This window comes from Galleria mellonella, unplaced genomic scaffold (assembly GCF_026898425.1).
Source record: "Galleria mellonella isolate WM207_F2 unplaced genomic scaffold, CSIRO_AGI_GalMel_v1 utg1737, whole genome shotgun sequence".
Lineage (NCBI taxonomy): Eukaryota > Metazoa > Arthropoda > Insecta > Lepidoptera > Pyralidae > Galleria > Galleria mellonella.
The window spans coordinates 36,025-56,745 of record NW_026442017.1 but is presented as its reverse complement, the minus strand read 5'-3'; the positions used below and the strand labels follow the sequence as shown (position 1 = coordinate 56,745).

At 31.4% G+C, this 20,721-nt stretch overlaps 1 protein-coding gene and 1 pseudogene across 1 annotated transcript; one reads left to right on the top strand and one right to left on the bottom strand.

The window, feature by feature from the left end:
- Window positions 1-823: 823 nt before the first annotated feature.
- LOC113510949 (peroxynitrite isomerase THAP4-like) lies at window positions 824-13,896 on the bottom strand. Its single transcript, XM_026894501.3, has 3 exons — window positions 13,765-13,896; window positions 13,534-13,671; window positions 824-9,717 (listed from the first exon to the last, which is right to left on the bottom strand). Exons 2-3 carry the CDS (start codon window positions 13,667-13,669, stop codon window positions 9,359-9,361), a joined length of 495 nt encoding a protein of 164 aa, XP_026750302.2. The 5' UTR covers window positions 13,670-13,671; window positions 13,765-13,896; the 3' UTR covers window positions 824-9,358.
- Window positions 13,897-16,198: 2,302 nt separating this feature from the next.
- Window positions 16,199-20,460, top strand: LOC113518017 (peroxynitrite isomerase THAP4-like; annotated as a pseudogene).
- The last annotated feature ends 261 nt before the right edge of the window (window positions 20,461-20,721 follow it).

The window sequence follows — 20,721 nt, the reverse complement described above, 5'->3', positions numbered from 1 at the left end:
AATGCACCTGTCATTTTGACTGGTTTGGTACAAATAGGTATACGTAAACAGCTGGTATATCTAGTGTTAATATTTTATAATTTCTATTTTAAAACTTTTTTATTTCGTACATGGATTCGCACGTCTACAGATTTTACTTTGCAACAAACAATTTTCTGCTCCACACGCAAATATGGTAACATCAATGGTAACCATGTAACCAAAAGTAATGAGATCAACACGGGAACGAATGAACTCTTGAATACGAATGAATAATTATTTCAAAATGAATCATCAACTTCCATTCAATACTGTTAATTACTACTGTTCAATTTATACGTTTTTATGAACAATGTTTATTGTGTTATTCAGCCCATTAAGAAAGTACAATCCACGAAAAGCGTGGCACGAGAAGCGGCCACTACAAGGCAAAGCAAAACATGGACACTGCACCTCATGGCGAGTCGGCGTATTGCGCCGGACAATATTCAATCGACACCTTGTAGTTTTTAATTCGAATTAATTTTGTAATATTTAAAATTATAAATTTTCGTTTTTTTGCACTCTTTGCTCGTTTTCTTTTTACTCTAGCCTGTACTCCGATGTATTATCAACTTAGTTTCTCACCACAAAAAACATAAATTGAGTTTTTCCTCCTTGAGGAACTCGTACACCGACACAAACTGCGAAGACTATCCATATTATTTGCCGAATCGTTTGGCAGAAATTCGTAAATGCCAATGTTATGTAATTTTTTTTATTATTCTCTTATTTTGGAAGTTATTTCGCCTGAATATAACAAATAATGTGAAACATTATACCTGCATATTTTTCATATTTTTGAACCCTCCGGTTGTTTTATTTTTATTCTACTAGCCTGTATTCCAATAATTGAGAAAAATAACGACAAACCTATAGAAAACTTTAGACAATTTTTTTTAATACTTGACAAAACAAGTAGACGACTCACCTCATGGAAATGTACTTATTGATTTATTTTTGTCACACATTATAATAGATTAAAATAGCATTTTTCGATCTCTCAATTTCACACACTCCCGTACAAACACTATTGTATGTCTGGGAAACACAAGAGATGACAAAATGTTTAATTTTGTAAATAGATTTCAATCGTGAACACACCGATGAAATATCAAAATTTTATTGCAATGCAGTCGCAGCCAAAACCACTTTACATTTTCTTGTTTTCTTAAGACTGAGACTGGCTGGAAACCAGCGATGGGCAGTCATACTCGTACACATTGTACTGTTACACAAACGACATCACCTGAACCAGCCCATTTTGCATAGTTTGTACATATTTGTAATATTTCCTGCCAATAAGAATTTTATTATTACTATTTTTTTAAATTAATTGTATTTAGTACGTAGATTCATGTGTCTACAAATAGATTTTAGTTAGAAACAAGCAATTTTTTGCTCCGCAAATAAATATGGCAACATCAATTGTTGCAAAATTAATAAGGCCAATACGGGAATGAATAAACCTTATTGATTTTAAAAACAAATACCGACTTCCATTCAGATCACACAAAAAGACAAATTCAGTATTTCCTCCTTTAGGAAATCATTCCAAGACAATAAAATAACAGCAAAGGCTATATGACTTGCCGAGACCCAATTAAGTAAGGTACACTGTTTTATTTGGATAAACAAAAAGATACTGCAGTAGGGATGGGTAATATATATTCGTATCATAAATACAATATCTATGAAACGGCTGATGACCTTTTTTCTTTATCAAAACCAAAAGATATATAGATATCGGACTGGTAGGAGTTATAATCTCTTCCTTATCAAATAAATATTTTATAATTTCTATTATTCGCACGTACACAGATTTTAGTTTGAAACAAACAATTTTCTGCTCCACACGCAAATTGGTAACATCAATAGTTACAAAAGTAATGAGATCAACACGGGAACGAATGAACTCTAATTATTTCAAATTAATCATCAACTTTCACTCAGACTACAAAAAAGACAAATTGAGTATTTCCTCCATTGGCAACTATTAAACACATTTATAGACAATCAAAATATAGCAAAAACTATACAACTTTCCGAAACCCATTCAGTTAGGTACACTTTTTTATTCAGATAAACAGGAAGATCCTTTAGTAAGGATGCGTAATAGGTATATATGATAGATATAATATCTAGGAAAAATCCTTTATTAAAATTAAGAGATAATATGGATCTAGGACTGGTATTCTCGGTAATAGAATTTCAGTCATTCAGAAATTTTAGTAGGCAATTTATAATTACATTTTTGTAATATTTAAAATTATAAACTTTCGTTTTTTTGCACCCTTTGCTCGTTTTCTTTTTACTCTAGCCTGTACTCCGATGTATTATCAACTTAGTTTCTCACCACAAAAAACATAAATTGAGTTTTTCCTCCTTGAGGAACTCGTACACCGACACAAACTGCGAAGACTATCCATATTATTTGCCGAATCGTTTGGCAGAAATTCGTAAATGCTAATGTCAGTAATTTTTTTTTTCTCATATTTTTGCACCCGCCGGTTGTTTTATTTTTATTCCACTGGCCTGTATTCCAATAATTGAGAAAAATAACGACAAACCTGTAGAAAACTTAAGACAATTTTTTTTAATACTTGACAAAACAAGTAGACGATTCACCTCATGGAAATGTACTTATTGATTTATTTTTGTCACACATTATAATAGATTAAAATAGCATTTTTCGATCTCTCAATTTCACACACTCCCGTACAAACACTATTGTATGTCTGGGAAACACAACAGATGACAAAATGTTTAATTTTGTAAATAGATTTCAATTGTGAACACACCGATGAAGTATCAAAATTTTGTTATACATTTACAAGACACAGATTACAATCCTATTTTTTTATTTCTCAATTTCAGTCTCGTACTCTCTCTATTCTCGTACAAACTCTATTTTGTCTGGAAAACACAATAAATAAAAAGAGAATTAATTTTGTAAATATTTCAATCGTAACCACACGGATGAATTTGGTATTTAGTAAATTTGAATATATAAAAAAATTGATTATAATGCAGTCGCACCCGAAACCATTTTATATTTTTTGTTTTATTAAGACTGAGACTGGCTGGAAACCAGCGCTGTGCAGTCATACTCGTACACATTGTACTGTGACAAGAGACACCAGCTGAACCAGCCCATTTTGCCTACTTTGTATGGTATTTGTAATATTTCCTGCCAATAAGAATTTTCTATTACTATTTTTTTTAAATTAATTGTATTTAGTACGTGGATTCGTGTGTCTACAAATAGATTTTAGTTTGAAACGAGCAATTTTTTGCTCTGCAAACAAATATGGTACAATCAATAGTCACAAAATTAATAATATCAACACGGGAAAGAAAGAACCTCATTGATTTCAAAATCAATTACTTCCATTCAGACCACACAAAAAGACAAGTATTTGCTCCATTGGGAACTCATTCATCGACAATCAAAATATAGCAAAAACTATACGACTTTCCGAAACCCATTTAGTTAGGTACACTGTTTTATTCGGATAATCAGGAAGATCCTTTAGTAAGGATGAGTAATAGGTATATATGATAGATATAATATCTAGGAAAAATCCTTTATAAAAAATAAGAGATATATGGATCTAGGACTGGTATTCTCGGTAATAGAATTTCAGTCATTCAGAAATTTTTGTAGGCAATTTACAATTACATTTTTGTAATATTTAAAATTGCTGTTTTTTTTTTCTTTTGCACCCTTTAGTTGTTTTCTTTTTATTCTAGCCTGTATTCCAACAATTGAAACAAATACCAACAAAATAACGACAACCCAGTACAAAACTTAATGTATTTTTTTTTAATACTTGGCAAACAATCTAAGGATTCAACTTATGGAAATTATATCTATTTATTGTTTTATTTTTGTCAGAGATTTAATTTGACGTCTCAATTTCACACAGTCCCCTACATACTTTGTTATGTATTTGGAAAACACCAACATATAACAGGATATTTAATATGGTACACAGATTTCAATCGTGAACACACTGATGAAGTAAGCGTTTTGAAGATACATTGAAAATTGATGGTATTGAAAGCACATTTTTGTTGTATTCCAACAAGTTTATATTTTGTTATTTTATTAAAAGAGACTGGCTGAAATACAGCACTGCTAGTCCGTTTTGCCTAGTTTATATGTATTTGGAATGTTTTCTGGCAATAAATATATTTCGATTTTTAAAAATATTCTAATTTAAAACGTGGATTCTTGTGTCTACAAAAAGATTTTAGTTTGAAACAACAATTTTTTGCTTCACAAACAAATGTGGAAAAATCAATAGTCACAAAATTAATGACACCAACACGGAAATGAGTGATGACCTTCTCCTTATTAAAAACCAAAAGAACCGAAATATATATAGATATGCGACTGGTAGGTATCGGCGACATTTAAAATGAATGCTAACCTTTTTGTAATTTTCCCTTTGGTGAGTCTTTTTGTCACATATTGATCCATACAGATATTAGACAAAACTACAACTACGAATATGCCATTGTACTCCATAAGAACTACCCAAGACAATAATTCAGTAGTTAACAATAAAATAATACTACTGTTCAATTTATACGTTTTCATGTACAATGTTTTTTTTGTTATTCAGCCCATTATGAAAGTATAATTCACGAAAAGGATGGCACGAGCAGCGGCCACTACAAGGACCAGCAAACCATGGACACTGCACCTCATGGCGAGTTGGCGTATTGCGCCGGAGAATTTTCAATTTGTCATTACAATTTATTTTATAACATTTAAAATTATATATTTTTTTTGCACCCTTCTCTTACTTTCATTTTATTCTGGCCTGCACTCTACCATAGCAAAAACCATATATGACTTGCCGAATCGTTTGGCAGAAAGTAGTAAATGCCAATGACGTTATGTATTTTTTTTTTTATTATTCTCTTATTTTGGAAGTTATTTCGCCTGAATATAACAAATAATGTGAAACATTACACCTGCATATTTTTCATATTTTTGCACCCTCCGGTTGTTTTATTTTTATTCCACTGGCCTGTATTCCAATAATTGAGAAAAATAACGACAAACCTGTAGAAAACTTAAGACAATTTTTTTTAATACTTGACAAAACAAGTAGACGACTCACCTCATGGAAATGTACTTATTGATTTATTTTTGTCACACATTATAATAGATTAAAATAGCATTTTTCGATCTCTCAATTTCACACACTCCCGTACAAACTCTATTGTATGTCTGGAAAATAGAACAGATGACAAGATATTTAATTTTGTAAATAGATTTCAATTGTGAACACACCGATGAAGTATCAAAATTTTGTTACACATTTACAAGACACAGATTACAATCTTATTTTTTATTTCTCAATTTCAGTCTCGTTCTCTCTCTATTCTCGTACAAACTCTATTGTGTCTGGAAAACACAATAAACAACAAGATAATTAATTTTGTAAACATTTCAATCGTAACCACACCGATGAAGTTGATATTTTGTATAATTGATAATATAAAAATTTTTATTATAATGCAGTCGCACCCAAAACCACTTTACATTTTCTTTTGTTTTATTAAGACTGAGACTGGCTGGAAACCAGCGCTGTGCAGTCATACTCGTACACATTGTACTGTGACACAAGCGACATCACCTGAACCAGCCCATTTTGCCTACTTTGTATGTATTTGTAATATTTCCTACCAATAATAATTTTTCTATTACTATTTTTTTGAAAATAATTGAATTTAGAACGTGGACTCACGTGTCTACAAATAGATTTTAGTTAGAAACAAGCAATTATTTGTACCGCAAATAAATATGGCAACATCAATTGTTACAAAATTAATAAGGCCAACACGAGAACGAATAAACCTTATTGATTTTAAAAACAAATACCGACTTCCATTCAGATCACACAAAAAGACAAATTCAGTATTTCCTCCTTTAGGAACTCATTCAAGGACAATGAAATCATAGTAGACTACATGACTTGCTGAAAACCATTTAGATAGGTATATTGTTTTATTTGGGCAAACAGTATTATACATAGATACAATATCTAGGAAACATCACTTATCAAAACCAAAACATATATAGATATAGAACTTAGGTATTCTCGGTATTCGAATTTTAAACAGACAATTTGAAATTGTCTTTGAATCTGAAAATGACTTTTTTTGCATCCTTCGACTATTCTCTTTTATTCTAGCCTGTATTCCAACAAATGAGACAAATAGTGACCGAATAACGACAATCCTAACCCTAGGAAACAAACAATTTTTGTGGCTATTTTTGTTTTTATTATTTTCTTATACTTTTTTTTGTGTTCTGCTTTGTTTGTATTTATTATTATGATTTTTAATACTTGACAAACAAACTAAAGACTCACTTCATGGAAATGTATTTATTATTTTATTTCTGTCACGTATGTTAAAAGACGTAATTCTGTTTTTATAATCTCTTGACTTCACATAGTACGAACCTGTACGAACTCTATTATATATTTGCAAAACAATAGATAACAAGATATTTTATATCGCAGATTACAATCGTGAACACACATCGATCAAGTTAGTAGTGGTTTGTACACACATTAGATTCAAAATTGATGGAATGAAAAACACATTTTTGTGACAATGCAATGTAGTCGTACCCACAACCAGACCAACGTGGGGATGAATAAACATTATTGAATCCAATAACAATAATCAACTTCGTTTCAGACCACACTAAAAGACAAATTGAGTATTTACTCCTTTAGGAACTCATTCGACGACAATAAAAATATAGTAAAATAAAAAAAAAATACCGCAGGACATATTACTCAGCGACATCTGGTTGCACACTAATAAAACTTGTGCAATACTACCTTACTACAAACTAATACACAAATACTTTTCTTCGATTTTAAAGGATTTTATTTTCTTCAGGTATACAGCCCTGTTGTATCCTGTTGTAACCGATTTCTCATATAAAATTTTATCTATTTTTAAAAAATATACATAAAAAAAATACACTACAATAACAACCTTGTCTCTTTAAGCAAGCATGTATCAATATTTTATTCAGTGAGATATTTCTGCAACAGAGCTCTCTTACTCTTGAGATTCGTATATTAAACTGCGCTATATGTAGATATGTCAATTATGAAGTTTTATTAAATTTCATACAACACTACAAAAACACTCACGAATATGATTTTTTTGTACTGTGCAGAGATAGAATCTGCAATCAACGTGAGTAGCGGTAAATACTGTCCACCATGTACCACCAGACCTTAAATTGATCCTTACTTGACCACAAACAAACCCAACTCCCACTCTGCTAACGAATCAAAAGAACAAATTTCCAACAAGACCAGAGAATTTCAAATTATCAACTTACAAGTAGAAAATAACCAACAACAAAAATATTATGAATTTTAACTAATATAGTGTTTCGGCCCAGAACAATACAACCCATGTTACTTGTTGATAATGTAGCTTCTTTCTTGAGATACCTCCACATGTGATGCTGAAACAAATGTAATTCTATATATCTATAGGTGAACGAATTTTCAAATAGGTCTAGTAGTTTCGAAGTTTATCCATTACAAATAAACATTTCCATTCATAATATTAATATAGATAAATACCACGGTTTAATATGTTCTGTGGTATTTACAACAGCCACATCTAGTCCTACATAAAGCAAAGTTTCAACTATGAGTACTTATTACACAATTGTTCATGCATAATTGTGTAATAAATATACAAAAAAAAAAAAAATTATAATGTAAATAATGTAAGAAAATAATAGCCCCTGAAAATCATTGTCATTCATTTCTAGTGAATTCAAAACAATAGTTTATGCTCATCTATCAGGCTACACTGCATTTGGTTGGGTTTACCATTCCATTTTAATCTATAAATAAAAAAAAATATATTTACAAATTCTTTTACACTTATATTAATATGACTAGTAGCATTCTATATTATTCAAATTTTGTTTATCACTGTGTCCTATGACTCCGCCCCTGTGAATTAGTAAACAAAGTGTCCCATATGCTGACTGCTACCCATGAAACAAACTTCATTTAAATCCATTCACTAGTGTTTGCATGAAAGAGTAAAAAATGTTCATCAATTCATAATAACTTTCACAGAATGTATCCTCACTTTGTCTTCCACATAATTGTAAAAAGGTAAAAAATTGTGTTCCATTATTTCTTCTATCTTCATATAGCCACACAATGTTCCATAGTAAATATAAATCCTTTTCAGAGAATGCAGCTGTGGAAGCAACTTCCAGCTGATAATTTTTTTTCTATACTGACTTGACACATTGACTCCATAGTCACCTGTTGGTAATTATTTATGAAATCTGCCTCTTCAAGTTGCAGGTTCCACATGAGATTGCATCAAACCTGCAGTCCACACTATAATAGCTTATATGAACATTTCTTCACACCTCTCTTGAAGAAATACAAGTTATACCCAATAGGAAACATAGATGCTGGAAAGGAATTCTATAAGTGGATGTTTCAACAAAGGTAGGAGATGCCAAACTTTCTAGTCTTAGTATAAATCTCATCAACAGAGTGTTGATGCATCCTCTGGATAACGCAGGTAGCTCCGTGACCAAATAGATGGACAATTTCAAATAATTTCTTAGTCACATGAATGAATGTTTTTTTTTAATTGTTTCTTTGTCATCAACAAAAATATTAATTTGTGTAACACTATATAAACTGAAAAAATCATAACAGTTCCTTCCAACTTCTTCAATGCTCTCCATCTCTTTTTAGCTTCATTACTTTCTGTTTAACAACTTCTTATGGTTTAACCATCAAGGTGTCTGTAGAGATTGCTTCTGGTGATAAAGCTGCCTTTTCAAATTGCACATTCTATATCAATATGTAAATATAGAAGAAACTTATTTTGTGTACAATAAAGAACTGTTTTTTTTTCATTTTTCTCTCATAGCCATAGATTCACAGCCACTGAAGAGTCCTCCTTTCTAATAAATATGCACTATTAAGTATGTTTATATATATTATTATTACTCATGTGAGTGTCGCCCTCTGGTGTCTAATGTTTCTAGATAATCTTCAATAACATAATATTTGACTGCATATAGATTAATCATTTGTATCAATTCAATTAATAATTTTATAATTATTTGGTGGGTACATAGTAGCAAAAGTTTAGCCTTCTACCCCCCATAAGTTGTATAATAGTTGTTTTATATTGCTTTAGACCCAAATAATTCTTTAAGTGGCATTCGAAACTAACTCTCCATGTACATACAAATATGTATAATGTAATTGAGTAGGTCCAATTACTTCCATTACCTTAATTAGTCCACCTTTCTATAGACAGCTTTCAAATGCTCTGACAATGGGTTATTTTCTGTCTCCATCTGCAATATTACTTCTAATGTATCTGGTTCCATTAGTCTGATGACTCTTTTGAATTTCTTCACTTCTGGTGGTTTAGCGAATGACATACGTGCAATTTTCACAGTCTCCAACACTATTTCCTTCTTCTCAAAATCCACTTGACCTTCCTCGAGGGATGTGAGGCCAAAATTATGGCTCACTATGAATGCCAGCTCGTTTGTTCCCGGTTTAATGCGTAAGTAGCCGCGCTCCTGGTGCATGGGTGACTGCTTCTCGGGATGTCTGGATATGGATGTGAAGTTGAACATGGGTTGACCTGTAATGATACAAATTATTTCTTTACTAATATTTAAATTAATATACACACAAGGGCCCAAATTAGAGGCTAAGCGCGGAAAATGGAGTCCTATTTCATTATTTAAATTAATTTTTTTAATCCTTTAAAGCAGGTATCATAAAATTTTATTTTGAAACTTATAATTCATTTATCATAATTGTGAATAATATATGTATCTATGTATGTGTGTGTAGGTTTATTATTATTATTTACATATTATTATATAATTTAAAAATAAACTGAAATACTGTCTTATTGAAAATGCTTTCTAGTTTTGTAGAATTCTTAAAATATAAATAAATATTAATAGTTGTAGCACTTCAGCTATCCTCTAACAACATGTTTTCTAACTGCACTGGGTTGACTGGAAGAGATCTCTGTCAGAGATAAGTCCACCCTTGCTCACAATATTTATAAATGCATTAACAATGTAATTTACAAGTGCAATAAAGAATATATATAAATTCTAATGCTAAACTTTATTAATGTAATAACAATTTGCAATGACATCATTATTATTGTTATGAATTAATATTAGTTTTAAACATAAATACAAAAGAAATAAGTATCAATTTTTATTAATCACTACACACCATTGTAATTATACATATATATTATTATTATTATTATTTATTATTTATTCTTTATTCTTTATTGTACACAAAAAATTATGACATATAGTATATATAAAATAAAGGTGTACAATAGGCGAGCTTAACTCTGTAAGAGTTCTCTTCCAGCAAACCCTGAGTGGAAAGGAGCATTAATTATTTATTAGCGGGCAGTATGCGTACAATAATAGAAGGAAACATTATTGATGTTTCTATTAAAACATATGAAATATGTTGACTATATAAGTAACTCATACATATATATAGTTGTATTTCTTTTCATGTAACTGTATTTTTCATGTAAACATTATTGTTATCATATAGAAAATGTCATGTTCTTCAATTTAGAATAAAACATGACTAGTTGTAATGGGAATGACATAATTAATTGAAACTGGACTTGTAATTTTGTAAATTATGAATAAATGATTTGTATTATATATTCAATGTTGACTAGGTTATATTAAATTTACTGAGATGTGTACCAGAGTCAACTTGTGATAAGTGACTGATGAGGTAAACCAGCAGACTCAATTTCGTGTTTTTGATTATACCAAAATCGGACCAATAAATGGAGTTTAACATTTCTTTCATCATACATCCTCCTATCATAAAAGTCCAAAGGAACAATATTTTAACATTTTTAATATTTCCAAACGGCATTTATTATGTAATTTTAACATCAAATTTCTGTTTCGTTTGGCTCCGAAATTTCGGAAAACATTTCATGGTAGGCCCTCAGGTGTGGGCGGGTTTTGGAGCAAATTTTCCCTGACGCCCAATTAAAATGCGTCATTAAATCAGCGCTTAAGTTTTTTAGGGTATTGATTTTAAATGAGAGCACAATTCTTCAGCTTTCAAATGACATATCACTTTTATAATTGACAATTGTTGTTTAAATAAAATCAATACATATGTGCGCCGTCAAGGGTCGAGTTGATGTGGTTGCTCACGAGTGTAGATCAATCATAGTCTTACAATATTGAGATAGAACACAGCAGTTCCTGTATGAGTACAACTTAACCTAGAAGATAGGTTTCAATTCAATTCGACTTGAAAACCTCTAATTTTGTCATCACTTTGAACCCATTGACCTGCACTCCTAACTCATCACCTCTCAACACCGCCATGTCACCATACACCATTACAGCAGACAGTGTTATAATTGCATTTTCACACATAATGATATTTGTTGAAATGAAATGAAATGAATTTATTTTGCTAGAATGTAGGTAGTTTTCGATGAAAGAGGTTTACATTTCCTTTTTCCATTTGTTTATATGCCATTTACAATAGCATTTAACAAACGTATCAGTATAGTGTGCATAAAATAAATATGAAAATGCATATTTAAAACACAATTTTAAATTAAATGTTTAAGATTGAGTTCCGCAAAACAAAATTTTAATTGTGGCAAAACATTTTAGTTTCAAAACATAATTTATATTAAAACAATTCTGATGAAAATTTTACTTACTTTTATTTATTTATTTATTTATTCTATATTTACCACACTACAATAAGTGATTTGTACAAAAGGCACACTTAATGCTATATATCATTCTCAACAAGTCAACTTTTAGCAAGACAGAATTTTAATTATATAATGAAATACTGCAAACTGTTGTAGATTAAGTGTGGGCCACAGTGCATGTTTTATGTGACCAATTTAAGTAAAAAAAAAATGATAAAAAAGTTTTCCAAACCAGTTTACAAATGACATTTGTAAAGTAATATATATAAAATATATATTCTTTATTGCACTTCAAAATTACATTGTTAATGCATTTTTAAATATTGTGAGCAAGGGTAGACTTATCTCGGACAGAGATCTCTTCCAGTCAACCTAATGCAGTTAGAAAGCATGTTGTTAGCGGGCAGCTGAAGTGCTACAACTATTAATATTTAGAGTACATAAACAAATATACAGTTAAATAAAATATTAAGATTCATAATAAAATATTACATAAATAAATATACTATAAATAAATATAATACCTACCTACTTATGCAATAGATGTTAAAATAAATATATATACTACCTACAATAGAAATTTAGTAAAATGATTTTAAGTTTTTTTTTTATACAACTTAGAATGGCAAACAAGCTGACGGCCCAACTGATGGAAAGTGGTAACCGTCACCTATAGAAATGAGCAGTACTGTGGACATAACAATACACACACATACTGTTTCGCCCATGATACCACCCATGCGTTGCCGTTACTGAGGACTCAGGTGTTATTCCTCTGTACCCAGTAAATTCATGCCATATCCCACCCTTGAAACCAAAACACAGTCATGCAAACACAACTGCTTCATGGTTGAAAAGAATGGGACAGAGGTACCCAAGCAATCGACTTTTGTATAAAGTTTTCCTCTGGTAAAAGGTTTGACAGTTCAATTATAAAAATGAAAAATTAAGATTATGACTCAAAAAAAAAAGAAATGCAACTTGAACCTTTTCTTGAAAGTGTTAATTGAAGGGCTCTGTTGTATGTGGGAAGGGAAGGGATGTTGCCACACTTAGCTGGCAGGTTGATAACCTCAGTTAGACTTTTAGATGTATTAAGAGAGATGCCACTGCCTATTCCTCACTTTTCAATTTTTGAATACCCTTTTCATATTAATATTGACAAATTTGTATTTATTGCTTTATATTATTCTGGAAATTTTGTGTAAATTTTTGGAGTTCATTAATAATGATCCCAGGGGGAAAAGGACTGTTAGTAATAGGGTCTTAAAATTCCATTGCTAGCAATGTACCCTATCAGGTAGAATTTCACACGGTTCCCCTGGAAACCATTGTGGTTCATTCTCGAGGAATTTTTTACGATGGGCTGAATGACCTGCTTTAATCCTCACCTATCACCTCTCACGGGTGCCCCGCCAGCGTATACCGATAGTGCGGTGGGATTACCATTCCATTTTCACCTATAAACAAAATCCCTAAACCCCCCCCTAAATCGCATGAGATACCAAGGAAACCACAATGGATTTGTCTACATGAAAAGGTTACTAATTTCAATCAGGGGGGATTAAAGATTGTTTAGTAAAATAATGTAAAAAGAAAACTTTTGCTAGTAACGTATATTTCATTAGCAAACATAAAGGAATGAACTGATCAAAGATGGCGTTGCCATGCTTTTTATTTTTTACTCATAGAATAAAAAATAAAACTTACCAATGCATATAAACTCCAAGTCGTCATGATATTGAAAATCTGGTATATTCGGGTAGTACCCGCGACCGTCTTTTGTAGTCCAACGCCCGGAGAGCCAGGATAATGGTTTTAAAGCTTCGTGGAGAGTATCCGCCATTTCTAGAATAGAAAAATATAATTGAAATTTAAACAATTATCAAGTTTCTATGAAATGAAAATTGAGAAATAATATATGATGATGTAAATACTAACAGAAATAAATCAATAAATTGAGAAAAGAATGATAAAATTTTTCTAATATGAATTTTTCTTAAGAAAACGTTTTTTTTCAACCACAAATCAGAAAAAAATGAATTAAGGAAATAAACAATAAGACCAACATACCAGGACAAGGAAACAAGATACGGGTTGCCAGATAAGATTTTCATTTTTCCCATATGTCAAATATTTTTTCTACAAACCAGTACGATTTCTTTTGTATTGGTTTTCACTACGTATGACTATGAACAACACAAAAAAGCGCTCTTCGGAATGTTTTCACTTTTAGTGTTGATATCTTATCCCATCTTCTTTTCTGCTGCTTTCATTCGTATATTTTATATACGGTTGAAAAGTACCAAAACTACTAAACTTTAAATTTCTTCACAAAATTTTATTCAAGAATTTCCATTTCTTAAAATTATAAATGTATATTATGTATATATTTAATTGTGCAACATTATATTAATAACAATATTATGTATTTACTGGGTAACAACAATACTATAAAACGGGGTGAATAGAAACAAAATGACCATTGCACTTAAATTTCTTTATTTTGTTAGAAAAATTAGTTTACTCATTCTGAGTATTTCCAGTTATTTAAACTATATTACTAAATATATAATAATTTAAAACGCAGGCAATAATTCATTATTTATAGTAAAATGTACGTATCCTTATTTATACTCTTAGTGGACCACGGGTGATTTGAAAAGGTCTGATTGAAATATATTATACGTGTATATAATTTATAATAAAATTTATTTAACAATAAATATATAAAGGTTTTTAGACAATTTCATTTTTTTAACAGGATTCCATTTACTAGATGAAGACTTTATTAGAAACTACTTAGGATTTTTGTCTTATTCGTGACGCAGGTGTGCTGGCATGGTTATGTTATTGTTTGAAAGGTATAGTATATATTAAGATATATAAGGTAAGGTACGTACGATATAACACTATAGTACTTAGAAATATATTTTAAAATGAGGACTAACATGGGCGCTACAGTGTATTCAGTGATGACCATGGTTCTGTCCATACATATGTCTACAGGCGAAGGTTACTATTTTATTGCAGGTGAGCTGTCAGCTTGCTTCCCATTCAAAGTTTCATAAAAATGATAGATCAAAATATAATTAATTAAAAACAAATTATATTATTTTTTAATTATTGTAAATATATTTAAATACGAGTAAAAGCATAATAAACAGAGATCAGAACAGGAATGCCATAAAAAAATTTGGTAAAAGAAAAGCGGAAGAGAGCTGGATTAAATGTGGAAGAGAAATATCCTGTCAGGTCGAACATCACGTGCTCCCCACTGGAAACTATTGTGCTAAATTCCAGGTGCATTCATCACGATGAGCTAACTGACATGCCTTTTCTTTATCATATATCATCAAGTAACTCGAAATAGTTCGTGTTCGTGTACACTCGGCTGCTGCTGCCAATATCTTTTTTTAACTTGGCTGGACATGCTGCTACGCATCTAGATATTTTAGTAAAGATACTTTAATAAACACACAATTGACTTTGTTAAATTATACCGTAAGTTTAGAAGCCCATAAAATATTGAAGTAGGAAATCCCATGTAGAAAATAATAATAATGCCAATCTATGTAACTTCTCATTGCTTTGGTATGAAAAAATAAGAGATATATTTTAGGTACTATTGGGACCACGTAATAGTCGTATATAAAATCAATAATATTTGTTTTTTCTACTGCAAACTTAGAGCATTTAAAACTAAATTTAAATGCTCTAAGACTACATATCCCATTTTTAGTTTTGTTTATATTTGTACTCCGAACCCTATCCACCCCATTTTACTGCTATCGTAATCTATGCCAAAAAATGAGTTGCTGAGTGACCTCTGTAGATTCAAGAACTAAAATTATCATCACATATATATAGTTGTTTTTCCCACTAGACGATGCAAATGACTGTTAAAAAAAACAATCATTATTTTCTCTGTAGATCACTCTTCTAGCGATTCCAAAGGAATCGTATAATACTATTCGTTTCTACTATTATTTTTAGACAAATATTCGTTTGCAAATGGCTGCTACTTGTTTATTAGTAAATTGCTATATTTTGCACTTATTAAAATATGTATAAGCAAATTAATTATGAAATCCAAAATCCCTAATCCAAATAAATAACCATGACTAATACTCGGGATTGATAATTTTGTTTTATAAATTATGAATATAATTAGACATCATTCTAAAAGCAATTTTTTTTTCGCACTAACATTTTGATAAACACAAAAATTGCTCTTTTTATAAATATAGGCGATTAACTACCATATTTACCAACCGTTGGATTTTAGATAGACATTATGTTGGGAGACTTAAATAGTCAACAATTCGAATTAAACTTGATTATACGGCGTTCATTACATATTAAGTTTGATATTATGTCAGTACTGAAGCGGAATGGTACAATTAGAATATGTGTCAAGAAGGTAAAAGCCCTTAAAATATTAAAAAAAAAAAAAATATGTGTCGATTACTCGGTAAGCGTCAATAAACAACTCATAGTGGAACAACACCCACTACCCACTGTTAAGGAATTATTTTCTAAATTGCATGGTAGTCAGGATTTTTTTTAAATTGGACCTGTCAATGGCGTGCACACAATTCGAACTTGATGAGAAGTCACAAAATATTACTTGTATAAATACGCATCGCGACTTTTTTAAATATACGCGAATGGTATTTAGGTTGTCAAGCACACGGCTATATTCCAATGTTCTATAGAATGCCTATTGTCAGGTATAGATGGCGTCCTGTGTTTATTAGACGACGTACTGATTACCGGTAAAAACAGAAACGAGCAAATACAAAAGCTTAATATTGTATTAAAAAGGTTAAAAGTAGCAGGGTTAACACTTAAAAAAAGAAAAGTGTGAATACTTTAAGAGGAGCATTAACTATTTGGGGTATTTTATTTATAAAAACGACATCAAAAAGTTATCTGAAAGCGACTGTTTGTGGTGCAGTGCCCACAAATGTTAATCAGTTACAATCATTTTTAGGACTTGTCAATTACTACAGAACTTTTATTTCCAATGCATTCACAATTCTTAACCCCCTGTATGACTTGGTAAAAAAGGGGGCAAAATTGTTCTGAGGCACACATAAAGAAAATGCTTTTCAGAGTATAAAAATTATTTTAACGTCAGATCAAGTATTAGCTCATTTTGACCCCGAGTCCAAATTAATATTGACTGTAGATGCTTTAGACCTTTGGGATTAGGTGCTATTTTCTCTCAAATTGATATACCTAAATGGAACTAAGAGACCTGTGTTACTTGCTTCACGTACTTTAAATTCAACTGAACTAAACTACTCTGGAATACAGAAAGAAGCAACTGCTTTAATATTTGGAATACGTTGATTCCATCATATTTATGGAAGGTCAGTAGGTACCCTTTACATTGAGAACCGACTGTAACGTATGTAATGCTAGCTAATACGGCGGAAATCGTACATTAGGGAAAAAATAATAAAAATCATAGCTGGCAATCCTGATACTCTTCTGTTGTCCTGATGTTGTTACCATTGTGTGTTTCCTTAATTCGTTTTTTCTAATTTCTAATTGGAAAAAAAGGTTCTCCCAGAAAAACCCATATAAAAGATATTTAATCATTCTTTTTACAATTTATTGCTTTACTACGGTTAGTATTTACATTATTTTATATTATTTCTCGATTTTCGTTTCATAGAAACTTATTAATTCTTTAAACTTCAATTATATTGTTTTATTCTAGAAATGGCGTATATTCTCTACGAAGCTTTAGTCATTATCATGGCTCTTCGGTCGTTGGACCACAAAAGACGGTCGTGGATACTACCTCAATATACCAGATGACGACTTGGAGTTTATATGCATTGGTAAGTTTTATTTTTCATTCGATGAGTAAAAAATAAGAAAGCATAGCAACGCCATCTTTGATTAGTACATTCCTTTAGGTATGAAATACTTTATACGTTGCTAACAAATGCGGCGAGAAATTGGAATCCATGAAACACTTGATGTGCAACTGCGATTCGTGGGCAAGTATGCGTATGAGTCTACTGGGAACGGCTTATCCAGATCCAGGGGAGTACAGATATCTTAAACCGCGGGATATCGTTAGATTAACACGTAGGATCTATGAAATGATGGTATAAGGCAAGGGGAAGCACAAAAGATCCGTATGGATCGACGTACAACGCCTTAGCTGACCCCATATGCGTAAAATAAGACACTAACAAAAGTTTTCCTTTTATAATAGTTTAGTAAACAATTTTTACTCCCACGTGATGGCAATTAGTAACTATTTCATGTAGATATGAACATAGCAGAAATGCATTTTTTTAATGGAACTAAACAGAATGGTAATCCTACAGCACTATCGATATACGCTGGTGGACACCAGTTAGAGGTGATAGGTGAAGATGAAAGCAGGTCAGTTTGCACATCATTAATAATTCTACAAGAATGAACTACAATGGTTTCCAGGGGGAACCGTGTGGAGGTCGACCTGATAGGGTATATTGATAGCAATGGAACTGTTAGACCCCATTATTAACAATATCTTCCCCCCTCTATTCTAATATTTTTTTAAGTTGATGATAATGGAATGATAACCCCGTCTGTGCTAACAGTATATTCTGGTGGGGCACAAATGAAGAATGATAGGTGACAATAAAAAGACTAGTCAGTTGGCCTATTGTGATGAATTCACTTGGAATAGAACATGATAGTTTCCAGGGGGAACCACGAGGAGGTCGACCTAACAATGTGTATTTCTAACAATGGGGCTACTCTAATCTATTGATTCCCATTTTTAACAATCCATTAGCCCCCCTCTTTTAATGGTGTATGATTACATTGTACTGGTGAGAGTTGATGAGTGAGGATTAGTGCAGGTGGCTCAAAGTGGCAAATTGTGGTACTCTATGGACTCTGTCTCTAATATGTGTGATGTAGGATTGTTTTTTTTTTATACAACTTAAAATGGCAAACAGCTGACGGTCCAACTGATGGAAAGTGGTAACTGTCACCTATAGACATGAGCAGTACCATGGACATAACAGAGTAGTACTCTGTTTCGCCCATGATACCCCCATGCATTGCTATTCCTGAGGACTCAGGTGTTATTCCTCCGTACCTAGTAAATTCACATCATATCCCACCCTTCAAACCGAAACACAGCCATGCAAACACAACTGCTTTACAGTTGGAACATGAATGGGACAGAGGTACTCAAGCAATCGACTTTTGTATAAAATCTCCCTCTGGCAACGGCTGGGTGTAGGTTGGGTGTATCATGGCATAGATATTAGTTTACCGCACAATAAGTAGTTCTTTAGTCAAGGTCACCCCTGTTATATAGTATATTGCTAGCAATAGGACTGTTAGACTCTATTAGTAATCACAACCCCTTTTTCCTCTTTTTGTCATGATCAATTTTGATCACCAACAGATAACACACTTTTAAATTTTTTTTTTTTTTTTGTTTTATAAAATCTTTATTGTACATAGGTAATTTAAATTGGACACATTAAAAGATTTAATGGTGGAGTTATCCCATAGAGGGGTCTCTTACAGTCAAAGGTGAAAGAAAACTAAAATGTTCAAGGGTAGAAATTGTACAGCTAAAAATAAAACTCAATAATACCTAGACAAAATTGAACATGTAACACAATAAAAAGTATGTTTACATATGTAAATAATAATAATAAACCTACACACACATACATAGATACATACATGTATTCATAATTGGCTAAATGAATTATGAGTTCAAATAAAATTTTTTGATACCTATTTTAAAGGATTATAAAAATTAATTTAAATATTAGTAAAGAAATAATTTGTATCATTACAGGTCAACCCATGTTCAACTTCACATCCATATCCAGACATCCCGAGAAGCAGTCACCCATGCACCAGGAGCGCGGCTACTTACGCATTAAACCGGGAACAAACGAGCTGGCATTCATAGTGAGCCATAATTTTGGCCTCACATCCCTCGAGGAAGGTCAAATGGATATTGAGAAGAAGGAAATAATCTTGGAGACTGTGAACATTGCACGTATGTCATTCACTAAAGTGAAGAAATTCAAGAGTCATCAGACTAATGGAACCAGATACATTAGAAGTAATATTACAGATGGAGACAGAAAATAACCCATTGTCAGAGCATTTGAAAGCTGTCTATAGAAGGGTGGACTAATTAAGGTAATGGAAGTAATTGGACCTACTCAATTACATTATACATATTTGTATGTACATGGAGAGTTAGTTTCGAATGCCACTTAAAGAATTATTTGGGTCTAAAGCAATATAAAACTACTATTATACAACTTATGGGGGGTAGAAGGCTAAACTTTTGCTACTGTGTATCCACCAAATAATTATAAAGTTATTAATTGAATTGATACAAATTTATTTATTTATAGGATTACCAACATAAGATACAGCTAAACATTTTAGTACAATACACTGGTAGATTAGATCTTACTGTTCTTACATTTATAGGCGACCGCAGCATGCCTTGTGTTTGACAAACATTAAAATGGAATTAAATTATTAAATGTCATTATACAAGTAAAAATATTAACAATATGAATTATAACATAATATAAATAATGGAAATTGTATTTAAATTATTTTAAATTATAAATAAATATATATATATATTCTTTATTGCACTTGTAAGTTACATATAAAATAATCTATTCATAAATGTTGTGAGCAAGGGTGGACTTATCTCTGACAGAGATCTCTTCCAGTCAAAATGCAATGGCGAGGTACATCAACATTTTAATTTAGCCATAAACACAGAGTGACTATCGTTGTGAATATCAAGTTCAGGCTTGGTTTTTACAATATCATTATACAGACGCGTTATGCGAACGATAGGTGATTCGCGGCCCAAGTTTGTTC

Coding starts and splice junctions, on each gene's coding strand:
- LOC113510949 (XM_026894501.3), bottom strand. CDS start 13,669: ATGGCGGATACTCTCCACGAAGCTTTAAAACCATTATCCTGGCTCTCC. Junction 9,718..13,533: donor CTTGGAGTTTATATGCATTG/GTAAGTTTTATT, acceptor GTATCATTACAG/GTCAACCCATGTTCAACTTC.